The sequence below is a fragment of the Eptesicus fuscus genome, chromosome 20 (genome assembly GCF_027574615.1).
Source record: "Eptesicus fuscus isolate TK198812 chromosome 20, DD_ASM_mEF_20220401, whole genome shotgun sequence".
NCBI lineage: Eukaryota > Metazoa > Chordata > Mammalia > Chiroptera > Vespertilionidae > Eptesicus > Eptesicus fuscus.
Window position 1 is genome coordinate 40,920,911 of NC_072492.1, and position 25,476 is coordinate 40,946,386.

Here is a 25,476-nt window from a genome sequence, read left to right on the forward strand (position 1 = left end):
AGAAAGAGCTCAGCCGTTCATATAGGTTTGCGATACCCATTTTACAGTTGAGAAGCTAGGCCTAAGAGAGGTCCTGAGATCTCTACTTGGGTCCCAATCCAATGCTCTCTGTACGGCGCTCCTGCTCCCCAGAGGGCCTCAGTACCAGGCGCCCCTCGATCAGCGCAGGCTGGAGCTGCGGAGCCAGACGGTTCGGATCTGCGCCTGCGCCTGGCGCCCCGACGGTGCGGTCGGTCGCGGCGGACCCGCGGGGAGGGGGCGGGCGCGCAGCAGTCCAGCCCCGCGCTCGGGGCGCGCGTGGCTCCGCGTCCCCCGCGTCTCCCGGGACAACCTCAGGCGCTGGCCGCTCCGAGCGCAGGGGCGGTTAATTGGATGAGGAGGGAGGAGGGGGGTCATGGCAGCCCACCTCAGGGGCCAATCGAAGGCCTAGAAAGCCCTATATGCAAATATGAGGGCCGGGCGGACCCCAAAGTAGGAAGAGCGCGGGTTGGGGTTAGGGGTTGTCTGGCAGCCAATGGGAGCGTGTCTCAACCCTCCGAGGAGGGGGTCCTCAAGCGTGCTTGCGAGCGACCAGGGCCCGCACCGCCCGGGCGAGACGGGGGAGTAGGAATCGTGGGTAAGAGCGCCCCAAAGCCAGGTTCTGGCCCTAGATCGCGGCCTCTTAGGGCCTCCCCACTGGAAACCTGGGTCTACACGCCCCCCAGGTCCCCACGGGGCTCATTTCCCCAGGGCTGTTCCTCTGCCCTCCCTGCTAGCGTTCTAAGGCCAAAGCCTCTCCCCGCGACGGCCCCTGCTCCCCGTGGGCTCCCCAGCCTCTCTCTTCCCAGTTGGTCCCAGTAACGCTCCCTCTCTCCCCCGCCCCATACGCGAATTTACCGCTAAAATACCCTCATTCCCTTTTCTCATCCTCAAGACCCCGATGCCAGGACCTTGCCCCACAAACCGACCCTTCTTTTCCTAGCTCCACACACCCTTCTGCCGTCACATATCTCCGGGGGCACCCCCGCTTCCTGCCCTCCCGCGGTGTCCCAAGCCCCTCGCCCCCAGGGAGCTGTCCCTTAGATACCAGAGATTCCTGGGAATCGCGCCCCTCTCTCCGCCCCCTCTTTCCCCGTCATTACATCCTCTCTTGATCACCTGTCTTCCTTTTTCTGGAGACACCTTCCAGAAACACACCTCTGGTTTTCATGGCCGGCACAGCCCTCTGCAAATGCTCCTGCCTCCTTCCCCCTCTTTTCCTCTCACCTCCATTTGTTATTTCTCACTCTCCTAAAGGGAAGTTCTTCTTGAGGAAAGACCTCTTTTGGGATTTGAATCCTAGGAGAAATGTAACTTCTATGTGGGGATGTGCTAACATTGACTAAGCACTGGTATGTGGCAGGCACTTTTAATATGTACACCAGTCCTACCATCATATTTTTATTTTACAGTATAGCCCTTATTTTGAACCATGCCCTGCTTTTAAAAAATACTAACTTATCTTTAAAGCAACCCCATAGGATGAATATTATCCTCATTTTACTTAGGAAGAAACTGAGGTATAAGAGGCTCAGTTTCTCATCCATAGTCACCCTTCTAGTAAGTGGTAGAGCTAGGTTGGATCCAGATCCATCTGTCTTTGCTAGTGATCCCCTGAGTATTGTGGAGAAAATGGGTGGGCATGAGCTTGCTCTGAAAATTGCATCCTCCAGTCTTGCGAAATTCCTTAATTTTTAGCAGAATAAAAGATGGCATTTGAGTCAGCAAGATTCTTATTGTTCCCAGTGAATGTGGCCGGTCATTCTCAGCACTTTAAAAAAAAAATTAATTCATTTATTTAAAAATTATAGTTGACATACACTATTATATTAGTTTCAGGTGTACAACATAGTGATTTGACATTTATATACCTTACAAGGTGATCACCATGATAAGTCTAATACCTATCTGCCACCACACAAAGTTATTATGATATTATCCTATATAATAAAAGCCTAATATGCAAATTATCCCCTTGACCAGGAGTTCGACCAGGGAGTGGGGCCGGCTGGCCAACTGCCTAGGGCCCCTCCCCCTGGCTGGCCCCACCCCAGTTGGCCCTGATGGGAGGGGGCTGGCTGGACCCTGTGCATGAATTTGTGCACTGGGCCTCTAGTTGATTATATTTCCTGTGCTACACATTAGTCTCAGCACTTCTTATTGGCAAAAATTCAAAGGGTGGCTAGAATGAAAAGCCAAAAGGCCATAAAAGGCATCTTATTTGGTCCTGCCTCCATCAACGCTCAAAGCACTTTTCTAGATAGCAAGTTTTTAATCTTCTTGGTGATCTTGTAATCACAGAGAAGATAGGGAATGAGGGAGGAGGAGATAATCATAGTAGTCCCCCCTTATCTGTGGGGGATATACTCCAAGATCCCCCAATGGATGCCTGAAACCACAGATAGTACCAAACCCTATATGTACTGTTTTTTCCTATAGCTACATACCTGTGATAAAGTTTAATTTATAAATTCGGCACAGTAAGAGATAAACAACTAATAATAAAATAGAATAATTACAACAATATACTGTAATAAAAGTTATGTGAATGTAGTCTCTCAAAATATCTTATTGTACTGTACTCACCCTTCTTGTGATGCTGTGAGATGGTACAAAGCCTGTGTGGTAAGATGAAGTGAGGAGAGTGATGTAGGCATTGTGACGTAGCATTAGACTACTACTGGCCTTTTGACGAGTCCTCAGAAAGAGGATCATTGAGCAATGACAGTGTTGATGGGTGGGTGTCAGGAGCAGATGATGTCGATGGTTGGGGAAATGTAATATTTTCAAACCTCAGTTGACTTCGGAAGGCAAAACCGTGAATAATGGGGGACCTATGTACTTGGCTTCTTAGGGTATACGTTGTCAAAGAGGCAAATCTGAGAGCAAGTCTGTAAGCAGACCTCCTACCTCCACATCTTCCCCTCACCCCAATCCACGTCAACCTTTTCCAAGAGCTAGCCCCTGGAAGCCTATGGAGAGATGCTTCTGTAGAGGAATGAGGACCAAAAGATGAAAAGGGGAGGGGTTAAAGGAAAGCCTATTATTTGGGGGAAGAGAAGGAAGTTACAGGCAGACACAGTAGGAGGGCTCTTCAGTGCTACACATTTCTGCAGACTGAAAGAAAAGTCTGGGCTCTGAAGGTTGGGATGAAAAGAATTGGCTAAAACTTGAAACAGGTTTCCCTATTGTTCTTTTTTAAAAAAAAAAACCCACATATTTTTATAGAGGAAGGGAGAGGGCGAGAGAGAGAGAGAGATAGAAACATCAACAATGAGAATCACTGATTGGCTGCCTCCTGCGTGCCCCCCAAGGGGAACCGAGTCTGCAATGCTACCCGGGCATGTGCCTTGACCAACCCGGGCATGTGCCCTGACAGGAATCGAACCCTGACCTCCTGGTTCATAGGTCGATGCTCAACCACCAAGCCACCCCAGCCGAGCTCCCCTATTGTTCTTAATCAAATGATCCTTTCCTGCCATTTACAGGACACTGTGTTAATTCAGCCTTGCAAAAGGAAGCACAAAACATTTTTCTACCCCTTTGCACCACCTCTAGCGCCAAGAAGAGTAGTCAACAAGTATAGTCCAGAAATAACGTGCAGTGTTTGCATGGAGCCATCCTAGAGTTCATTTCCTCCCCCTGGTGGCCAGGGAAGGTCATTTTCATGCAGTCTCACCCGGCTTTGGTTGGCAGCCTCTGGCTTGGAAGATCCCAAGCTCAAACCCCATTCTAAAATGGAAGAAAATATCAGATGTTTTTCACTGTCTTCACTATCCTATTCGGAAAGGTGAACTGAATGTGTCTTGTGTCATTAAGAAAAACTGAAGATGGTGTTACTGTGTTTGCTATATTGGTAGGCCAACGTAGTCTTCTTTTTTAAGTTCCCAAAGTAAAGGCGCACACTGCCTGGTCACTAACCTGGCATAATGCAAAGGTATGTAGAGGGGCAGGAAGCCGGGGCTTCAGGCCTGGTTCCACTAACTTGCTCTCTGGCTTTGTGCAAGTCAAAGCCTCCTCTAAAAATCAAACAGATTGCCCTAACCGGTTTGGTTCAGTGGATAGAGCGTCGGCCTGCGGACTGAAGGATCCCAAGTTCGATTCCGGTCAAGGGCATGTACCTTGGTTGCGGGCACATCCCCGGTGGATGGTGTGCAAGAGGCAGCTGATCGATGTTTCTCTCTCATTGATGTTTCTAACTGTCTATCTCTCTGTAAAAAAATCAATAAAATATATATTTAAAAAAATAAAAATAAAACAGGTTGACCTAGACACTCTCCAAAAATCCCTCCCAGCTGTAATGTTCAGGAATTCCATAGAGCTTGGAAAATGTTCTAGTTATACCCCTAATAAGGCCCCTGGTACAAGGTTGATATTGGTAAAAAGAAGGGAAAGAAAGAGTGAAAATAATTACCTAGTAGAAACCATTGAACTGGTCTCAGGTTATGGCAAATTTGGGAGACCCAGGCCCTTGTGGGAATTTGGCAGCAGTTGGCTTTAAGGAAAATGCTGTGGGACCAACTGATTCTTAAGGGACAAAAGTCACCAAGACTCCTTGTGGGAGCCAGGAGGTCAGTTGCTTCACGTTATGATTGTACCACATACGGGTGATGAGCAGAGAGGGAAAGGCAGTGGGTGGAACGTGGAGGCAAAACAGCCTGTGGAGTCAGACAGCCTGACTTCTAACCCCAGCTCTGCCTCTTACCTTGCTCTCTCCTTGCCTTAGACTTCTCATCTGTAATAGATTGAAAATAATACCTATGATATGACTTTATCAGAAGGCAGGAGAGAAGGCGGGAATCCCCAGGTTAGCAGGGAGGAAGTAGTTGCTGAGACTGGGAAGGAAAATCTGGTAGAGTCTAGTAAGGCCCACATCTGAGTAGACTGAGAGGGTTCTAGCTTCAGCCAGGGTCATATCTAATTCCTGTTCTGAAAATGAGGGGGTTAAAATGTTTTTGGTCCAGCCTTGGAGGTCTGGTACATCCAGATGTCTATGGGGCCAGGCATGTAGCCTACATGAGAGAAGTGACCTGGACATACTAACATGTTTTTCTCTCTCTTAATGCTACTCTAAGGAAAACAGTAGCACAAGGGCAACCATCACTTGGCTCCTGTATCAGAGAGACAATAGGGAATGGTAGGGACTGGGGCAGACACGGAAAATGTCTAAAGAGGAAGCCATTCCCCCGCTCTGGTTAATTGCTGGCATGAAGCAACGGGGACCTATTTTCTGAAAGAAATGGGAATCTGGGGGTTTTATGAAAAAAAAAAATCTGTATTTTCTAGAACTGGTAACTACTATTGAACAGCTATAACCACCACCACACACTATTGTGGGCGGAGTAAACGTTCCTGCAGGCTAGATTCATGATGCAAGCCCCAGCAGCAACCTTTGAGCAAGATTCTCTCTTTTGGGAGACCGTGGAGAGAAGCTGGCAGGATCTAGCCTCTGGGATGAAGCAGGAAGACGAGACTGGGGGAAGAGAAAGCCAGGGGACCAAAGACAGCAACAATGGTCACATATGACAATGACAATGACAGTTGTTTGCCTTAACACCTGTCTCAAGTGTCATCGAAGTGGCTCAGGGGAAGGTAGGCAATAGTGAACCAGTTCCTTTAAAAGTCCATGGGCCTAGCCCTAGCTGGTTTGGCTCAGTGGATAGAGCGTAGGCCTGCAGACTGAAGGGTCCTGGGTTCGATTCCGGTTAAGGGCACATGCCTAGGTTGTGGGCTCGATCCCTAGTAGGGGGCGTGCAGGAGGCAGCCGATCAATGATTCTCTCTCATCATTGATGTTCCTACATCTCTCTTCCTCTCTGAAAAAAAAAAAAAAAAAGTACACGGGCCAAGTTTCTTGCTGTATGTGCCTGAGGCGCTCCCTTGTAAGAATGAACAATTTGACCTTTGTTGTTGATGTTGTTCTCGTGGAGGCAGACAAATATAAGCAGGCATGACTTGTTCTTGCTACTTGGACAAGGATATGAAAAAGAGCAAAGACAACCCACAACTCGAGGCCACATTCAGGGTCGGTTTTCTCTCCTCAAGTTAACATTAACCTTTAGGTAAACGGGGCCACTCCTCCAGGGCTTGGTAAACCGGAGCCGTTGTGGAGGGTGGAGGGAGTGGAGCTGGCTGTTTACCTGGAAGGAAGGGAGCAGCCTAAGGTCAGGATTTCGTGTACTTTAGCCTTCTTGAACTTGGCCAAGAATGTGCCTGTTCACTGGGAACAACTGACTCTCAGGGCCCAGGTTTCATCACTTAGTTGCACTGAGCACAACTCTTTCTCCCCCTGCGCGGGTGCCCCCTAAAGGGACCTGGGTGTAGGTGACAGCCCCTTCAGCAAGAGAGGGAAACACGTGCCCATCCTTGGCCACCTTCATAACTGTGCCTCCCTTTTGGGGGTGGCTGTGAGCATTCAGTGAGATGGAGTATGTGACGATTTTGTGAAAAGTCCACATACGGGTTTATTATTAAACTAGCGACCCAGTGCACAGATTTGTGCACATTGAAAGGAAATTAATTAGAAGGTGGCTGGCGGGGTGGGACTGGGTGAGATGGGCCGGACACATCCTGGAGCCAACTTCCCTTGGTCCCTCCCTGGCGTTTGTGGAGTGAGCGGTGTCCCTCCTTGCAGGTGGGGTCCCTTGGCCTGGCCTGCGGGGATCGGCCAAAACTGGCTCTCCAACATCCCCCGAGGGGTCCCAGAGTGGGAGAGGGCACTCTGCAAAGTTGCTGTCGTACAGGGTGTGGAACGCAAATGCAAGTGTGCAGTAAACCAGATTCAGGGCTGACAGTGCCCCAGCAACAACATAACCCACGGCCAAAGGTGGAATCGTGCGGCTTCTAGAGGAATTGGGCTCCCTCCTCTCTGGTTTCGGGGTGCATCACCCAAGAACCGCCACTGCTAAGTCACTGCAGCTTGGCAGCTCCTGCGTTGAGCATCTGCCCCCTGGTGGTCACTGCATGTCATAGCGACTGGTCGGATGGTTGGACACTTAGCATATTAGTCTTTTATATATATAGATTATTTATAGGTCTAGAGCCCCTGTCCCCAATTTTGGTTTGGGAAAGGGGCAGAGCGAGGAGGAAGGGTGTAGTAATGTTAAAAACATGGCCGTAAGGCATAAAATTGTCTCAAATGAGCAAGTCTGGGTACAGAGGAGAGGTGATTCCCAAGAGGTTGTGTGACTGGTGAGCCTACTGTAATTGCATATTGCTGGTTGTAGTCCAAAGGGTTGGAATCCCTCTGGGAAACAACATGGTGATATAAAGAAATAAATACATAACATACATAAGCTACAGAATTTTCATATTCAATAACCTAGTACTCCTGATTCTGGATATGTATTATAAGAAAATAATCCCAAAGAAGTAAAAGGATTTCTGTACATGAAAGTATACATTTTAGAGCTAGTTATAGAATAATAATATTGAAAGCAACTTACATTGTTAACAATAGGGCAATGGTTGGTTAAATTCAGACACATTCCTTCAATGGGTTATTATTACACAACCATTAAAAACCAGAAATATGTAAAGTTGGCCATAACTGAAAGGATGTTGATATGATATAAAGTGGTCAAAAAGCGGATACAAAATTCTTTACGTGTTATGGTTACAATTATGTAAGAATAATTATGCTTAAAATTAAGAATAGCCCCGCTGGTGTGGCTCAGTGGTTGAGCCCTCCACCTTTGAACCAGGAGGTCACTGGTTCGATTCCCAGTCAGGGCACATGCCTGGGTTGTGGGCTTCATCCCCAGGAGGCATGCAGGAGGCAGCCCATCAGTGATTCTCATCATTGATGTTTCCATCTCTCTCTCCATCTCTTCCTCTCTCTGAAATCAATAAAAAATTTTAAAAAAATTAAGAATAAAAAAGAATATACAAAAGGGCCAATGTTGCCATGTTAGGGTAGAAGAGCTAACGGTGAATTCTCACCCTCCCCTCCCCTAAACTTGCTTTAATATTATAGTATTTCAAGAATAGTAATAATAAATTAGAATAAAGATATTATTACTATCTTTACAAGAAGTCGAAGAGTATGCGAGGGAAGAGGTCTACAGGCATTAAAGGAGAGGACTGGGTGGTGGGAGGTTGGCCAGGGTTGGAGGTGAGGAGAGGCAGGAAAACACCAGAAATAGGCTTGATGATCATGGAAGTCTTAGATGTGAACAGGATATAAATCAATTATTTAGGCCTAGGCAGTTCTGGGTTACTCAGAGGCAAACTGAGTACCTTCTTAAGGATTAGTGAAGCAGGGGTATTAAAAACCATTAAAAAAAAAGACTTGATATATGAAATTCAAGCAAACATCCAAGAAGTCATCATGAGGGTGGAGGGATGAGAACTTTGCTGGACTTCCTCACGAGTATTTTCCGATTGGTCTTGTTTTCACTTGGAATGGGATGGTGGGGGAGACACGACAGCCTCTTCTGTGGTTGGGGTCTCTGAAGCTCTGCTTTGGGCCCTGGGCTTGAATCCTGTCCAGTCAGCTGCAAGTCAGTCCTGCACTCCATGAGCACCGGTTGCTTTTGCTCTCAGGCCAGCAGGTTGCCTGCAAGAAGTTTCGTGCAGTGCCCCAACGTGAACAGGCCTCCGCAGAGCGCCTCATCTGCACCCACTGGGACTGACTCGCTCAGCTAGGAAGGCTTGGGGCTTGGTTCTGAGGCTGTCTCCAGACACTCACTCACTTTAATAATAAGATTGTTTACCAGGCGGTGCCCTGCATAGCATCTCAGCCTGCTCCTGGACATCCCAGGAGGGAGAAACCAAAGCCAGGATTGGCTGAGTGAGTCCCTCAGGTCATAGTCAGCGGCAGAAGATGGATTCAGCTCCCTCCTGGAGCCTGGCACCAACGGTGGAGGTGTGGTGGCCTTTTGTAAACTGCAACCTGTTGCCTGGTCCCAGAGCACTGGTGGACCACCCCCATGAGCAAGAGAGGGGGTCCCCCTGCAGGTGGACCCAAGTAATTGCCGCTTTCTCTGCCTTCTTTCCAGGGGGGGGCCTGTATTTCCCCAGAGTCTCCTCCTAGTCCAGGGAGATGCTCCAGCGTCAGCCTTTGGAAGGCAAGAAAGGGACAGAGTCAGAAGAGAGGGAGGAGAGTTCCATGGCAGATCTGAAAGAAATCGTCACCCTGGCTTTGGTGGGAGAGAACATTGGGACACAAAAGGGGCTTCAGAATGCCCAGCAGCAAGGCAAGAAGAAGAGGAAGAAAAAGAGGTTAGGATTGAAAGATGGGAAATGGGGATCCATGGTGGTAAGAGCAGGAGGGGCCTGGGAGGAAGGGGGCCTTGGCTGCTAATGCATGGGGAAAGGAGGAACTGTCTGATATGACTGCCAAAATCACATCCCTTTCGATTCAGATAAAAAGAGGCCACTTTTTGATGATGTTTTCTAGAATGAAACAATGGTGCATGTAATCTAAAACCATACCTCGCCCTAATCTTTGTTGTGTCTGTGTTCAGGCTGCCTTTTATTTTATTTTTTAAATTGTATGTGGCGGGCTCGTGTTCCTGCAGCCCCACCTGGGACGGGTGGTAGGAGGGATGTTCCTGTGTGCAGTCTCTTGTTCTGGCAAGTGTGTCTGTCTCTGTCTTGCTGCTTTTCTTTTTCTCTTTTCCAGATGATTGGTGATCAATCTATCCAGCTGCCGATATGAGAGTGGTGAGCATCTGCATTCAAGGAATCCGCGATGGGGACCCACTGGATTCCCCCACAGGGTTGGGAAGGGTCACTCTTATATATTTTTGAGGAAGAAAAGGGGTGTCTCCCAATCCTGTTCTTTGCTTCTCTCGGCTCATTTAACTATCTGAGGAAGTTGGGGAGCTCATTCCAAGAAAATATGGGTTTGACCGCAATGCTGTGTTATTAGGGGATCTGATTGTAGGGAAGGCAGCTGTTGCTACAGCCAGTGGCTCTTTTTTTAGAGCACAACTTCCAAACTGGCAGTCCCTGAGCTGGAGGTGACGTGTAGACCTACTTTGTTCTACAGAGCAGAGTGTTGTCGTTATTTTAATTTCAGATCTGGATGCTTTGGGCCGGCCCTGCCTCTCCTGGGCACTGCAGGCACTTCTTCCTTTCCAGGCCCTGGAAGGCATTTGCGTTGGGGTTGGAATCAGCTCCCAGTTATCAATGCTAACAGGGACAGGGGGAGAAGGATGTGAGAGCATGTGTGTGGATTTGAAATACATTGTGTAATTTTTTTTCTGTTAATTGACTTTACTAATTAAGCTTGGCTCTCGCTGATGTTAAGGATTTTGGTTTATATTCCCTGAACATTCAGTGCATCGTGTTTAGGGGAAAGCCAGACGCCCACTTCCTGGTCAGGGGAAGCCAGGGTGATTAAAACATTCATCCCAGATAACCTTCTGTGGGGATTATGGGACATAGGCTGTATTTTTAAAATAGTTTTCAACTCTTGGTGTTCCTTTCTTGGCGATGATGTATGGCTTCAGTCCCAGGGAGCCGAGTGTCTCACTTTGGTGCTTAGTCTGGGAGCACCTGGGAATGTAACTGCCCCACTTTATGCTGCTCCCTCACCTCCCGGGCTCATAGGCCTTTCTCTCTCCAACCCCACGGCAGTGCGTAGGGCCGCCCAACAGTATGGCCTTCGAGAGGGAGGGGAAAACGATGACTGGACTCTCTACTGGACTGACTTCTCAGTGTCGCTGGAGCGGGTGATGGAGATGAAAAGTTACCAGGTATCTGGGTCAGAGCTGGTCCTCAGCATAAGTGGGGTCCTCACTGTCCCCCAAGGGTCTCCCATGGGTACTCCCGTGTCCCCCATTGTTCATGAGTTCCGGCTTCCTTTGCAGAAAATCAATCACTTCCCAGGGATGAGTGAAATCTGCCGCAAGGACTTGCTGGCCAGGAATATGTGTCGCATGTCAAAGTTGTTCCCTAAAGATTTCCACTTTTTCCCTCGGACCTGGTGTCTTCCTGCTGAGTGAGTGCCTACCTGAGCTCCCTTCTCCACTGCCCACCCCAATTCCATTTCCCACGGGATCTCCCATCTCTCTCTCCTGTTCAGGAAGAGAAGGGATATAGGCTGTGGCCAGGGTTCCCAGACTTTCCTCACTTGTCTGGAACGACTTTCAGGGCTTAGTAGCAACTTAGGAGGAAATGTGTTGGCCATCAGGTCAACAGGCACCTCCGGATTTCATAGCCACCGAGGACCATTGAGTTAAGTGACTTCTCCACTGGTCACAAGGCTCCTTTGAGTTAAAGTGCAAAACAAGAAATATAGGAAGACTGAGATTTATAGTCCATTAAGTTTCTTTCTCTCTTCTGAATATACTTTCTTTTTTAAAAAAATATATTTTATTGATTTTTTACAGAGAGGAAGGGAGAGGGATAGAGAGCCAGAAACATTGATGAGAGAGAAACATCGATCAGCTGCCTCCTGAACACCCCCTACTGGGGATGTGCCCGCAACCGAAGTACATGCCCATGACCAGAATCGAACCTGGGATCCTTCAGTCCGCAGGCCGATGCTCTATCCACTGAGCCAAACCAGTTAGGGCTATACTTTATATATATATATTTTTATTTCAGAAAGGAAGGGAGAGGGAGAGAGGGAGATAGAAACATCAATGATGAGAGAGACTCATTGATCGGCTGCTTCCTGCATGCCCCACTCTGGGGATCAAGCCCACAACCCGGGCATGTGCCCCGAAGGGGAATTGAACTGTGACCTCCTGGTTCATAGGTCAATGCTCAACCACCAAGTCACGCTGGCCAGGCTGAATATACTTTCTTCAAAGTATGTTGAAAGATGGTATTTACTCTCACACTCTGGCTGGAGTGGAGATACTACAGAGGAAGAGCTGAGCCCAGAGTGGGGCAAGAGGCCGATTGACCCAAGGCCACGACACGGGGCTTGAGCCGGATTCAGATCTCCAAATCTCCAATCTGCAAACCAGAAAATCAAACTCCTTGGTCACGGCTAACTTTATGGGGTGTGCAGTATATATCAGCACCCTGTCTGTGTTATGCCATGTACAAGATGGGTATCATCACTCTCATTGTGAAGATGATGGAATTGAGGCTTTCAGAGGCCAAGTCCTTGCATAGGGTTACACTGGTAAGTGGTGTTGTCTGGGTTTAAATCCAGGCCTGCATTCCCTCCAGAGCCCATCTTCTCCCCACTGTGGGTGCTTTACTGACTCTTCTATTACCAGGCCTCTGGGCATCTGTCTGTCAGCTCCAAGGTGTTTGTCACATTAGATCGTTTTGTTTGTTTGTTTTTTTAAATAAAGCGTTAGCCTTCCTTTAGCTCCCCAGCTAAAAGTGTATCTCATTCCCTCCCTGTCTGGTAGCTGGGGAGACTTGCAGAACTACAGCAGGTCAAGAAAAAATAAGACATACATTTGTAAGCCGGATTCGGGCTGCCAAGGGAGAGGTATATTCATCACCCGGACGGTGAAAGAAATCAAACCAGGGGAGGATATGATCTGTCAGCTCTATATTTCAAAGGTACTTCTTCATTGTGATTGTTTATTTATCCCCACAGCAACCTCAGGCTGTGGCTCCACTGGACCGAAGGAGAAATGAGGGAATGGAGGGCAGGGGTGAGGGGGAAGCTGCGTCCTGCCTTCTGCCTTGGACTTTGTCAGCTCAAGCCTTCTGACCGGGGAGGTGACACATGCCCGGGCCAGAGTGTCCCTCACCCTTGCACCCTGTCCCTTGGTCTGGCTCTACCAGGCTGGTCCCTTGCCTCTAAGAGACGACAGCTGGGAGAGCACCTTTGGTCTGTGGAGGCCTCAGCTCATTGAGGAGAGGAGAGCAGTCCTGGATAGATAGTGGTAACCAGCTCTACTCCATGGCTGGAGGTCAGAGGTCACAGCGGTATAGCCACTGCAGGAAGGGAGTCCTGCAGAAGTGTGCATGGACGGGGAGGCACCGGCCAGCACTGCAGGGAGAACGCTTACAGAACTGCAGCAATAACAGAGCCCTGGATAGTGACAGCATGTTCTTCATCACAGGATGTTTTTATTTTTTTAATCCTCACCCGAGGATATGTTTCTATTGATTTTTAGAGAGAGAGGAAGAGACATTGAGAGAGAGAGAGAGAGAGGTGAGAAACAGCGATCAGTTGCCTCCCACACATGCCCTGACTGGGGACTGAACTCACAACCTAGGTATGTGCCCTAACCGGGGATCGAACTTGCAACCTTTTGGTGTATGGGATGATGCTCAACCAACTGAGCCACCTGACCAAGGCATCACAGGACTTTTGAATGCTATTTTGTTTAGTTGACAAGAGTTCCCTTGGAGGTGGTTACTCATGACATTTGATAGAATAAGGGACAGGCACAGTGTGGTTTAGTGACTTGTACAAGGTCATGTGGCTAGTCACTGAGCCCAAACCCCCTTTTCCCTGTCCCCAGCCCTGGCCAAGTCTGCACTCTGTAGCAAGAGGCAATGTTGGAGCTGACGCCAAGAAAACTAGACGGGGTGCTAATGACTTGCAAGTCTGAATCTCTCCGATGCTGGTGTAACTTCTGTTCTCTCCTCCAGCCCTTTATCATTGACGGGTTCAAGTTTGACCTACGGATTTATGTGCTGATTACATCCTGTGACCCTCTCAGGATTTTTACGTACAAGGAAGGACTGGCCCGCTTCGCCACGACCTCTTACTCCCACCCTTGCACAGACAACCTGGTGAGCTCGGGGGCATGCTGCCTTACCTCCCTCCCTTAGTGTGATAAAAATAAATAAAAAAAATCCTAGTTAAATCCACTAACACATTCACTAACATTGTGGATTTGGCTGCCTTGGCTGAGCACTTACCACTTGCTGGGTTGCGTATATTCTTTCCTTGAGCCCTCCCAGGAGCCCTCAGGAATAGGGATTATCACCTCCCTTTTACAGAGAGGAAATGAAAACCCAGAGAGAGTGAGGCCTTGTCCAAGGTCATAGAACAGAGATCAGACTGGGACTCAAGGCCAGGTCTGCTTGACTGCAAAGCCAGTGCCAGTTCCACACCCCTGGAGTGTCCCTCAGGCAGGGCACCACCCAGTCTCAGGAGGAATTGGAGTTTCTCATACTCCAGGCTGTGGGATACCCCTTCTTTCTTCCACTGTGCTGCCAGTTTAAGTAAGCCCTAAGACCCCCCCCCCCCCGCTTTTTAAAATATTTTTATTGATTTCAGAGAGGAAGGGAGAGGGAGAGATAGAAGCATCAATCATGAGAGAGAATCATCGATTGGCTGCCTCCTACATGCCTCCCACTGGGGATTGAGCCCGCAACCCGAGCATGTCCCCTGACTCAGAATCGAACCGGTGACCTCTTGGTTCCTGGATCAACACTCAACCACTGAGCCACACCAGGCTGGACCCCCTTAATTCTTTAAGCCCCAGGGGCCTTAGGAGGAGGCGGGAGGCCTGCCCTTCCTCTGACTCCATAGACTTGCGTCTCTTCCCCCAGGATGATATCTGCATGCACCTGACTAATTACTCCATCAATAAGCACAGTTCCAATTTCATTCAAGATTCGCACTCTGGCAGCAAGAGGTAAGCAAGCGGCCTCACGTCTCTCTTCTTTCCCTGCCAGTCTCAGAGCGGCTCTCTGGGATTCCACCCAAGCCCTGTCAGCCCGCATCAGTGTTTCCATCTTGGGTCACATGCTCTCAGAAAATATTTCCTGGCCTCTGCACCCAGAACAGACTCCTTAGTCTCTGCCCTCTGGCTGTTAATCATTAAAGGAAGGCCACATCGTAAACCCTAGGAGGGTGGGAGGAGGAGAGATAAACATGAACTGTTTCCCCAGCAGGGTACACACACACACACCAACACATACTCTTGTTACAGTTGGCCCTGCTGACATTTCCAAGCCAACAGATATTTATTGATTCTGGTCTGCCGCGGGAAAGGCCGTGCCAGGCAGTGGTTCCTAAGCTCTGGTTCCCTGGTGTGTTGCTCCAGCTGAGATTCTCAAATGGTGTGTCGCGAAGCCTGGTGTGGCCTGACCTGTGGCTAGCTGGCTTCAAGGTTCTCCAGAAGAAGGGGAAACATGAAAGCAAGGCCTGAGTATCTTCCCAAGCAGCTTTTATATGCCTGCTAGCGTCTAATCCTGTCTCATTTGAGTTTTAAGAAAAAGGGGGACTGAAGAATGTGAACACGGCCAGACAAAGGAGACAGAAAAAGGAAGTGTTCATGGAGGTCTCCCGTGTGTTTGGGCCTGAGCTGGGTGCTTTGGGTGCATTTAAAAAATATATTTTTATTGATTTCAGAGAGGAAGGGAGAGAGAAAGGGAGATAGAAACATCAATGATGAGAAAGAATCATTGATTGGCTGCCTCCTGCAGGCTCCACACTGGGGATCGAGCCCGCAACCCGGGCACGTGCCCTGACCTGGAATCGAACCATGACCTGGTTCATAGGTTGACGCTCAACCACTGAGCCACACCGTCCAGGCTGCATTTCCGCCCCCGTTAAATTTTTACAACACCATGGCAGAGGCATTATAAACTACCCTTTGTAGATGGGGAACTGTGAGTTAGGTGCCATCTCATTTGACAGATGAGGAAACCAAGACTCTGAGAGGTTCAGTTGCCTAAGGTCACACAGTTCTGAATGCTACAGCAGGACAAGAAGGTCGGTCTGCAGACTCCGAGGCGCATGTTCCTTCTCCTGCACCAGATTCAAAGGACTGATAAACAGGCAACCTGTTTGGCTTCAGAGCATCAGAGGGGCTCGGTGCTGGGGAAATCACGGTGTCCTCCGTGGCAGAGTTCCAAAGAGCAAATGGGAAATCACTAGGCGAAGCCTGCTTGCAGGGATGTGTCCGGCTGGGTGGGGGTGATCTCCCTTTCTCAGCAGGCCTCTGAGGCAGAGACCAGGTCCTCTTCCTCTCTCAGGGAGCCTGGCACATAGCTGGTGTGTTAAATGGAACTGGCTAACCCCTGGGCATTAAAATGACAATATACATCCATGGTGATGTGCCTGCATCATCCCGAAGAGGCTATGCTGATTTGTCATGGAAGCTCCCTCTCACCTGCCCAGTGTGGAGCTGACTGGAGCAACCCCTCAGATGTGTCCTCAGAAACCTGTGCACATCCTCTGACCTCTGTGATAGGATGACCAGCCATGTCGGTTGGCCTGGGAGTGAGGGGTTTCCTGGGATGTGGGACTTCCTGGGGCAGTTGGAAACTCTATCTGTGGACATGCCCTGGGGCTGCCTTTTCCGAGTGGGCAATCCTGACTCAAAATTTCTGTATTAATGTCCCAGAACCCCCTCAGATGATTGAGGTAGAACTCAGGCAGTAGTGTGTGTGTGTGTGTGTGTGTGTGTGTGTGTAAGTCTATCTATTGATCTGAGAGAGAGAGAGAGAGAGAGAGAGAGAGAAACAACCCATTTTTCCACCCATCCATGCATTCATTGGTTGACCCTTGTGTGTGCCCTGACTGGGGTTGGAACCCACAACCTCGGCATATTGGGACGATGCTCTAACCAACTGAGCTACCCACCAGGGTGGTAGTTGTGTTCTTAAAAGGCTCCCTAAGTACTTCTAATGAACACCAAAGAAATAACCACCAAAACAAAAGCATGAGGTAGGGTATTGGTTTTTTTATTTTTTAATTTACCCATTAAGCTTTCCACCCAGGATGCTGGGTCCCTGTCCAAGCCCACGGGTGGGTTCTGGGTCACAGTGAAAGTGCCCAGGCAGGCCTTACATGGCATCATATCTGTGCCCACTCCAGGGCTGTGGCGGCTTGAGGCGTGTGGCCCTGTGGCTCCCGCACGACCCTCCTGAGCTGACAAAGTCCTGGTGCCACCCTAGCTCTTGGGTGTCCATCCCTATTGGCTCTGGCACCTTATTTTCTTCAGAAGTTTCTGGTTCTCAGCATGCCATGGCCTTAGCTGACCGGAGGTGGGCTGCCCAGCCTCATGGCCTGTGGTTCCCCTCCAGGAAGCTCTCCACCTTCAACACGTACATGGAGAGCCATGGCTACAACGTGGAGCAGATATGGAGAGATATCGAGGACGTCATCATCAAGACGATCATCTCCGCCTACCCCATCATCAAGCACAACTACCACACCTGCTTCCCCAACCACACACTCAACAGCGCCTGCTTCGAAATCCTGGGCTTCGACATTTTGTTGGACCGCAAACTCAAGCCCTGGTTGCTGGAGGTAGGGAGGTTGGGGCGAGGGGTGAACACTGGCCCCTGTTTTGGGGATCAGCCAGCTTCAGGCTCATCTCTCCGCCCTCCCAGCTCAGCTAGATCTGTTTAATCAACTTCATTGCGCCAGTTCCTCCCATGGTGCTTGCTGCCTCGGGCTCTCCTCCCTTAGCTGAGAAGTGGCCACCAGAGGGGGTTAGACGGCCAGGAATTGGAGAATTCCTTGGGCCTCTTTGAGGTCCACCCAGACTTGGAAACGGATCCCAGACACAGTGACAGCTCTACCTTTTGTAACAGAGTCCTTTCGTTTCCCAGAAAGGAGGTGCTCTCCATCAAAGCTGGGTTGATGATGTTGAAGATCAGATGGGAGCTGCAGGCCTGGCTCTCAGGGGCCTGGACCACTCAGTTCCAAGCATTAACAGACAATGGCCTGGTTTCTGTGGCCACAGGAATGGGTGTGGAGCCACTCAGTGATTTTCCTGCCTCCCCTAGACCCCAGGGTGATGGGAGGAGGAGGAAGAGAAGCTTCTGGGTGGCTGTCTCTTTTCCAGATTGTGCTTGTGCTCGGCAGCCGTCCCAAGCGGTTAGCTATTCAGTATGCACACTGGGCGGAGGGGTGTGGGTTGGGGGTGCAAGTCAGAGGTGCTAGTGCCAGCTGCCAATGACAAGAGTCAGCCTTTGGGGTGGGAAACCCAGAATTATAGATCAGATCCCCGAGGCCTTGCCTTTCCTCCACTCTCAGTCCTTGTTCCCAGGTGTGGGTGGGAAGGGGAATATGGCTGTTTGGAGCTCTTACCTCAAGAGCAGAATTAGCTACCCGGAGCAAGCCTGCAGAAACTGCTAGAACTCTTCAAATGTCACAGAGTGCCTCTGAATAATATGGGCTTTTCTGTGAGCAGGAATGTGTCTTCTCCCTTCTCCCACCTGTCTCCCCCGCAAGCCCGGTCAGGATCTCGAATGCATCATTTCTTTCTACTCCCTACCTTCCCGCCTGGTCCTTTGGACCGCCCCTTCCATCTGCTCCAGGCACGTGAGAGGACACCCCGCACCAGATGGAGGGGAAACCAAAGACGGGGTACTCCCTGATGCCTCCCAAAGAGCAAGAACTAAAATAACAGCTAGTTAGCCCTAGCTGGATTGGCTCAGTGGATAGAGCGTCAGCCTGTGGACTGAAGGGTCCGGGTTTGATTCGGGTCAAGGGCACATGCCCAGGTTGTGGGCCCGATCCCCAGTAGGGGGCGTGCAGGAGGCAGCCGATCAATGATTTTCTCTCATCATTGATGTTTCTATCTCTTTCTCCCTCTCCGTTCCTCTCTCTGAAATAATAATAATAAAAAAAGATATATAGAAATAAAATAGCTAGTTAAACTAGAGGGGTTCCACTTCTTCCATTCCTCACTGTGGCTTCAGTCCAGACCTTCTTCCTTTCTCCCTTCCATCATATTGGAAGCCAGGGCCCCAAGGTGGGCTTAGCTAGCTCCCTGGAGGCGGTGTTTTGGCCTCACTCTCTGCTTTCGCTCTGGACAGCCCAGCTTCCAGCTGCCGTCTTGCCCTCACAGGTCAACCACTCTCCGAGCTTCTCCACCGACTCCAGCTTGGATAAGGAGGTGAAGGACAGCCTGCTGTATGACACCTTGGTCCTGATCAACCTGGGGAGCTGTGACAAAAAGAAAGTCTTGGAGGAGGAGAAGCAACGGGGCCGGTTCCTGCAGCAATGCCGTTCTCGGGAGGCCAAGTACAGTAGCACCCCTTCCCCGCCCCCCCCCAGGGACCCCATTTTTATGATTGGTCTGTCCTGATCCAAGTTATGATACAATAGCCTACTCGTCACGTGGCCTTTCTGTCACTTCTCTGCGCCTCAGTGTTCTTTCTGTGAAATGGAGCGAGTGATACATAAAGTTGTTGGGGGGAATGAAATGAGATCATGTGTATAAAAGGCTTAACTTACCATCATGCCTGGCGTTGTCATTTGTGTTTGAGACTATTAAAAATTTTGCCTGGAGTTGGTGGAGAGGGGAGGCAAAATTCTTTTTTTTAAAATATTTTTTATTGATTTTTTACAGAGAGAAAGAGAGAGGGATAGAGAGTTAGAAACATCGATCAGCTGCCTCTTGCACACCCCCTACTGGGGATGTGCCCGCAACCAAGGTACATGCCCTTGACCGGAATCGAACCTGGGACCCTTGAGTCCGCAGGCCGACGCTCTATCCACTGAGCCAAACCGGTTTTGGCATAGGCAAAATTCTTAATAGTCTCAAACACAAATGACAACACCAGGCATGATGGTAAGTAAGCCTTTTATACACATGATCTCATTTCATTCCCCCCAACAACTTTACAAATGATTATCCTACTTGGAAAATTAGTTTATATTTGTGGAATGTGGCAGTTTGAATATTTTTACTGTGACTATTCCTTTGTCTCTATTTTAGGAGATTTAAGTTATAGGTATAACTATACATAATGGAGATACGCTTATTAATATCATGTGAAGATTTAGGGATTACCAAGACGAAAAGTAAAACCATTCTTTTTTTTTTTTTTTTTAAACCAAAAGAAAGATTTGCCTGTCCTACCCTGTGTTACTGCGTTGGCAGGAGCTCACGTGTCCCTGCTCCCTGCTGGGAAGCACTTGCCTTGCAGAGGCCTCCTCCTGCAGAGTGAGCCTAGTGTCAGAAGACTCTGAGCCTGGGCGAGGAGATGCCTGTGTTGATTTTCAGACCCGCTGTGGCCCCTGCTCTCATGTGCGGAGCTAGCCCGGTCCTTCCAGATGCAACTTCTGGAACCGAGGCAATAGCATCTGTGTTTGGAAGGCATTTTCATGTGTACTGTCTTCTCCGTAAGGAGGGTGGTAGGCAGTGGGGTGTAGTGTGGTCCCGTTTGGAAGCTAAGGAGACAAAGACCCTGGAAGGGGAACTGACTTGTACTAGGTCACCTCGCTGGTAGGCGGCAGGTCTGGACCCAGAGCCCCAGGGGTGTGTGGCCTGGGGTTCCAGGACGCCCTCCACTGTGCTAGCTTTCTCTAAACTGCTTGCGGAGGAGGCAGCGCCCGTTAAGGAGCAGCTAGGGCGCTCTCCTGAATCATCCTCCTTGTCACAACTTGGCCCTGGATAGCTCAGCGGCTCTTGGTTTTCCTGCTGTAAAAGGGGCTTATCATTCCCCCCCCTCGCTGACCTCCACCTCCCCAGGGGGCTGTGAGGAAGAGTGAGATCATCAGAGCTCATAAAAGCTCATCCAAGAAGCCCTCAAATTTAGCAAAACACAAGCTGTCGTTCTCCAGAGAGTGACAGGGTAGGAGGGGCTGTGATTGGGAAGGTGGCCGTAGTCTGCCTGGTCAGAACCAAGCCAAGAGGGAAATGGGTTTTACCTGCAACAGGAGAGAATCTGATGAACTGTCAGAGAAGACTGTTCTTTTAAAAATCCTATATAATAAAAGCCTAATATGCTAAGTGTCCAGTCAGTCATTCAACCAATCAAAGCATAATATGCTAATGATATGCTAAGGCTGCTCAACCACTCACTATGATGTGCACTGACCACCAGGGTGCAGATGCTCCTACTGGTAGGTTACCTTGCTGCTGGGGTCCAGCCGATCGAGACTGAGCGAGATGGGCCGGACATGCCCTAGAGCCCTCCCACAGTCCCTCTCTAGCTGGCCAACCTCCCACATCCCTCCCTGGCCCCAATCGTGCACCAGTGGGGTCCCTCGGCCTGGCTTGAGCCCTCTCGCAATCTGGGACCCCTTAGGGGATTTCAGAGAGCTGGTTTCGGCCCGATCCCGCAGGCCAGGCTGAGGGACCCCACTGGTGCATGAATTCGTGCACCGGGCCTCTAGTGTATATATATTTGTATTGATTTCAGAGAGGAAGGGAGAGATAGAAACATAAATGATGAGAGAGAATCATTAATCAGCTGCCTCCTGCACATCCCCTACTGGGGATCGAGCCCACAACCCAGGCACGTGCCCTTGACCGGAATCGAACCGGGGACCCTTCAGGCTACAAGCCTATGCTCTATCCACTGAGCCAAACCGCCAGGGCCAGAGGAGACTGTTCTACACAGCTGTTAGCACATATGACGGGATGGCTAGAATCCTCTCAGGGAAACATTTAGGAAATGGCGATTGACCACTGGTGTGTGCAAGGCCTCTGCCCGGCCCTAGATGACAGCCAGCTTGGTCACAGTTCTTCCAAGCATCGAGCCGTGTCCCAACGCAGCCCTGTGTTCTGCTTGCCAACAGGATCGAGGAACTCAAGGGTTTCCAGGCCTTGCGTCGAGAGAAAACTGAGAAGTATGAGAAGGAAAACTGTGGAAGGTTCCACCTGATTTATCCCAGTCTGAATTCGGAGAAGTATGAGAAGTTTTTCCAGGACAACAACTCCCTCTTCCAGAATACTGCCACCTCCAGGGCCCGGGAGCTGTATGCCCGGTAGGAAAGCACCTTCGAGGTGGGTGGGGTGTTGGGAGGATTGTGCTTGACCTGCTGGGTGATTGGCCTAGGTCAGTGAGGAGGGTTTGTGAGCTTCAGTCTCTAACCTTGAACTTGACAGGGAAACATTTGCTTTAGTGTCACCAGGACCAGTGTTGTTAAGTAGCTATGTGGCTGTTTCTAGAAACTCATCCCTGAGACAGGCATCCCCCTCCCCCCGCCCCCGCCCCATTCACCCCTCTCCAGAATGCCCAGCCCCTCAGAGCTGCCTCCTGGATTCCTGCAGGTATATAATCTGAGAGCTGGGAGGGACTCATCCCATCCAGTCCTGTCCCCGCCCATCACCTCATTTTATGGAAGGGGAGGACGGAGCAGAGAAGACATCATATAGAGTAATGACAGAAAAGAGACTACAGTTCCTCTCCTGATTCATGGGACTCTGTTATTTCCACTACATTATTGGCCAGAGGCCCAGGATATGATGTGGTCCACTGTGGGAGCCCCTGACTTTGGCCTGTCCAGACCCTCTTTTCAGCACCTGTCCTGTATGAGATCTGTCCTTCTGGGAGGTGGGGAGCGAGACAGGGTTGTGGTGGAGTGTGGTGGAGTCCCCTTCCTCCGTATTTCTCGTTGGATACTATTCCTAAGACTGGGAATGATGTGGTTTAAGAGATGACTCTCCTCCACCTCCTGTTCTGTGACCTTCAATCACGTGTGCAGACTGGACATGCTGGGGGAGGCACGGGGGCGTTCTCTGCTCTTTGCCCAGTCTTGTCCACCTCTCCAGGAGAATGCCCTCATTCAAAGCCCATCCCTAACCTACTGACACTCCCTGTTCCTCAATGGGCAGGCAACTGATCCAGGAGCTGAGACTAAAACAGGAGAAGAAATCCTTGCAAATGAAAGAGAAGAAGGTAGAGATGCAGGGAGAATCGGCAGGCGAGCACGCGAGAGGCAAGGGGGCGAAAAGCTGGCAACAGACACAACAGCGAAAATACAAGGCCGCCGCCACCCAAGTCTCCAAACAAGTAAACCCGGATGGGAGGGGAGCACCCGTGCCCAGCACCCTTCCCTGGCTGGGGCCAATTCATTTAGGGGGTGCCGGGGCGGGGGTGCTGAGGAAGCCACTGCTCAGAGCCCAGACGCACTGAGGGAATGGGCTGTACGGAGGGCTGGGCCACAGGAGGGGGAGCCTGAAGTCACAAGGAGCCCAGCGTCCTTCAGAGGATTCCTCCATCCAGGCAGAGAGGACGCTCACTGGTCTGTCCTTGCCTCCATCAGTAGGAGTTGGCAGCTGGGAGGGTGGGCACAATCCCCACGCAGGGAGCGGGCTCCAGGACAACATGTACTCATTGTTCCCAACTCCAGTTTGGGTGGTAACGCTCTCTTCCAGGAGGCCAGGGGCTCCGCCTAGAAAGGAGGAAGCAGGGAAGAGGTTCTGGGAGGCAGGACCCTCAGAACATTATGTGGGGTGACTGACCACAGCTGGGTCCTTCCAGCCTGCTCTCTGCTCAGAGTGTGGGCAGTCCCCCACTGTGGGCCACAGTTGTCCTGTGATCTGAATCTCTGGATTCCCCCATCTCTGCCTAGCTCTCTCTCTGTAGGCTCAGTAGAGAGATTCAATTGACTTTTCAGTCCATCTCCTTCTTTTCTTTTCTTTCTTCTTTCTTTCTTTCTTTCTTTCTTTCTTTCTTTCTTTCTTTCTTTCTTTCTTTCTAGTAGATTTTATTGATTTTTTACAGAGAGGAAGGGAGAGGGATAGAGAGTTAGAAACATTGATGAGCTGCCTCCTGCACGCCCCCCACTGGGGACGTGCCCGCAACCAAGGTACATGCCCTTGACCAGAATTGAACCTGGGACCCTTCAGTCCGCAGGCCGATGCTCTATCCACTGAGCCAAACCGGTCAGGGCCCATCTCCTTCTTTTAAACAACTCACCCAAAGGGACAGGAGTAGAGCAGTGTTTGTTTTTCATAACTTTATTGGGGCCATAGACCCTCTGAGTATCTGATAAAAGCTATGGAATCTCTTACCATGACGTATACAAAGATAGTTTTAAGTGGTTCAAAGACCCCATGAAACCATCCAGGAGCTCTCCAGGAGTCCCTGAACTCGAGGTTAAGAGCCCCAGATTAGAGAGACTTCAATACTGATTGCTTTCCTTCTCCCCCTCATCTCCTTTGCACCCAACTATTGGGTGCCGATGAATCTGGAAGTGGACAGAGCTGGGTTCCCATGAGCTGTGTGTTTAGTTTCCTCCTTTCCAATCCCTCCAGCCATTGACATTAATGTCCTTCACGCCTGACATGCTCTTGAATGTCAGCGATGCAAAGAAAAATGAGACAGAGATCAGCCTCAACCAGGAGGCCCCCAAGAAGGAAGATGGCCCCGCTTCCCCTGAGCCTTCCTCTGCGAGACATTACTGCTCTCTGCCCGACCTGAGGAATTCAAGCCTTTTCAGCTGCTCCGGGCTGGAGCTCAGTAAACCCATCTCCAGACTCAAGGAAGCCAAGTGTGCCACTATAGTGAACTTGCTCCCCGGCCCCGTGGTAAGTGGAGCGGTCTGCCTCCCAGATGGCTGAGTTCGGGAGGCGGTGATGGGACTCTTGCTTTCTTGTCCCTTCTCTGCCCCTGACTTCCTATTGGTCCTCTGAGTAAGCCTCTTAACCCCCCTGGGCCTTGATTTCCCCACGGTGATGCCCAAGCTGCTAGGAATAGAGGCCTATACTTTTAGGGCTTTTAGAAAGGCTGTCCTAGGCATCCCCTCTTTTTAGGCAGGTACCTCCTAGGACTACTGTAACAAATTACCACAAAGTTGGTGGCTTAAAACACACATTCATTGCCCTACCCGGTTTGGCTCAGTGGATGGAGCATTGGCCTGAAGACTGAAAGGTCCCAGGTTCGATTCCAGTCAAGGGCATGTACCTTGGTTGTGGGCACATCCCCAGTAGGGGGTGTGCAGGAGGCAGCTGATGAATGTTTCTCTCTCATCGATGTTTCTAACTCTCTATCCCTCTCCCTTCCTCTCTGTAAAAAAAAAATCAATAAAATGCATATTTAACAAACAAACAAACACACACATTTATTCTCTCAAGTTCTGAAGGCTAGAAGTCTGAAAACAAGGGCCAAGTGGCAGGAAGTCACAGAGAGAATAAGTATTAGGGGGTCACTTCACCTCTTGGGACCACAGCCCCTTCACTTGGAGATGAAGTTTCCCCTCCCTCAGAACTCCTGGTTCCTTAGGCCCTGCTGTTGATTCTGCTGCTATCACTGCATGAACTCATAACAGGGTCACCTCAGGATTTCACGGACATGGGGAGTGGAGAAAAGAAAAGGAGGTCTTTGAGCCAAAACTCTAGGGCTATTTATTTATTGTTTTGTTTGATGCCATTTCTCTTTAGCCTGAAACACTCCCTTTAGTATTTATTGTAATGCTTCCCTATCTGCTGGTGATGAACTTTCTAGTTTTGTTTATTTGAAAAAGTCTTTATTTAGCTTTTCACTTTGAAGGATATTTTTGTTGGACCTAGAATTCTGGGTTAACAGTATTTTTCTTGCAACTCTTTAAAAATGTTGTTCCACTGTCTTTTAGTTTCCTTTCTTTTTTAAAGATTTTTAATTGATTTTGAGAGAGAGAGAGAGAGAGAGAGAGAGAGAGGAAACATCAATGTGAGAATAGAACATTGATGGTTGCCATGGGGGATCGAACCTGCAACTGGGCATGTGCCCTGACTGCAATTGAACCAGCAACCTCTTGGTGGATGGACCGATGCCCAACCAAGTGAGCCACACTGGCCAGGGCTCTCTCTTTTTTTTTTTCTTTTCTTTTTTTTCCTTTTTATTTTTTATTTTTTTTTTAATTCATAACATTGTCCCCTGTATGCGTTGTGTCACTTTGTAA

At 49.6% G+C, this 25,476-nt stretch overlaps 1 protein-coding gene across 5 annotated transcripts in view; it reads left to right on the forward strand.

Annotated features, from left to right (window-relative positions):
- The first annotated feature begins 532 nt into the window (after positions 1-532).
- Positions 533-25,476, forward strand: part of TTLL6 (tubulin tyrosine ligase like 6) — a 52,523-nt gene continuing 27,579 nt past the window's right edge. For 4 of the 5 annotated variants that reach the window (XM_054709276.1, XM_054709277.1, XM_054709278.1 and 1 more), the window contains exons 1-11: positions 9,643-9,683; positions 10,602-10,720; positions 10,835-10,965; positions 12,338-12,494; positions 13,539-13,682; positions 14,448-14,533; positions 16,932-17,157; positions 18,707-18,882; positions 21,388-21,576; positions 22,427-22,604; positions 23,852-24,124. In XM_054709276.1, the coding sequence (XP_054565251.1) occupies positions 10,700-10,720; positions 10,835-10,965; positions 12,338-12,494; positions 13,539-13,682; positions 14,448-14,533; positions 16,932-17,157; positions 18,707-18,882; positions 21,388-21,576; positions 22,427-22,604; positions 23,852-24,124 (1,581 nt within the window). In that variant the 5' untranslated portion in view covers positions 9,643-9,683; positions 10,602-10,699. Of the gene's footprint in view, positions 617-9,016; positions 9,239-9,642; positions 9,684-10,601; positions 10,721-10,834; positions 10,966-12,337; positions 12,495-13,538; positions 13,683-14,447; positions 14,534-16,931; positions 17,158-18,706; positions 18,883-21,387; positions 21,577-22,426; positions 22,605-23,851; positions 24,125-25,476 lie in introns of those variants that run through there. The other variant, XM_054709279.1, reaches the window with a different exon arrangement.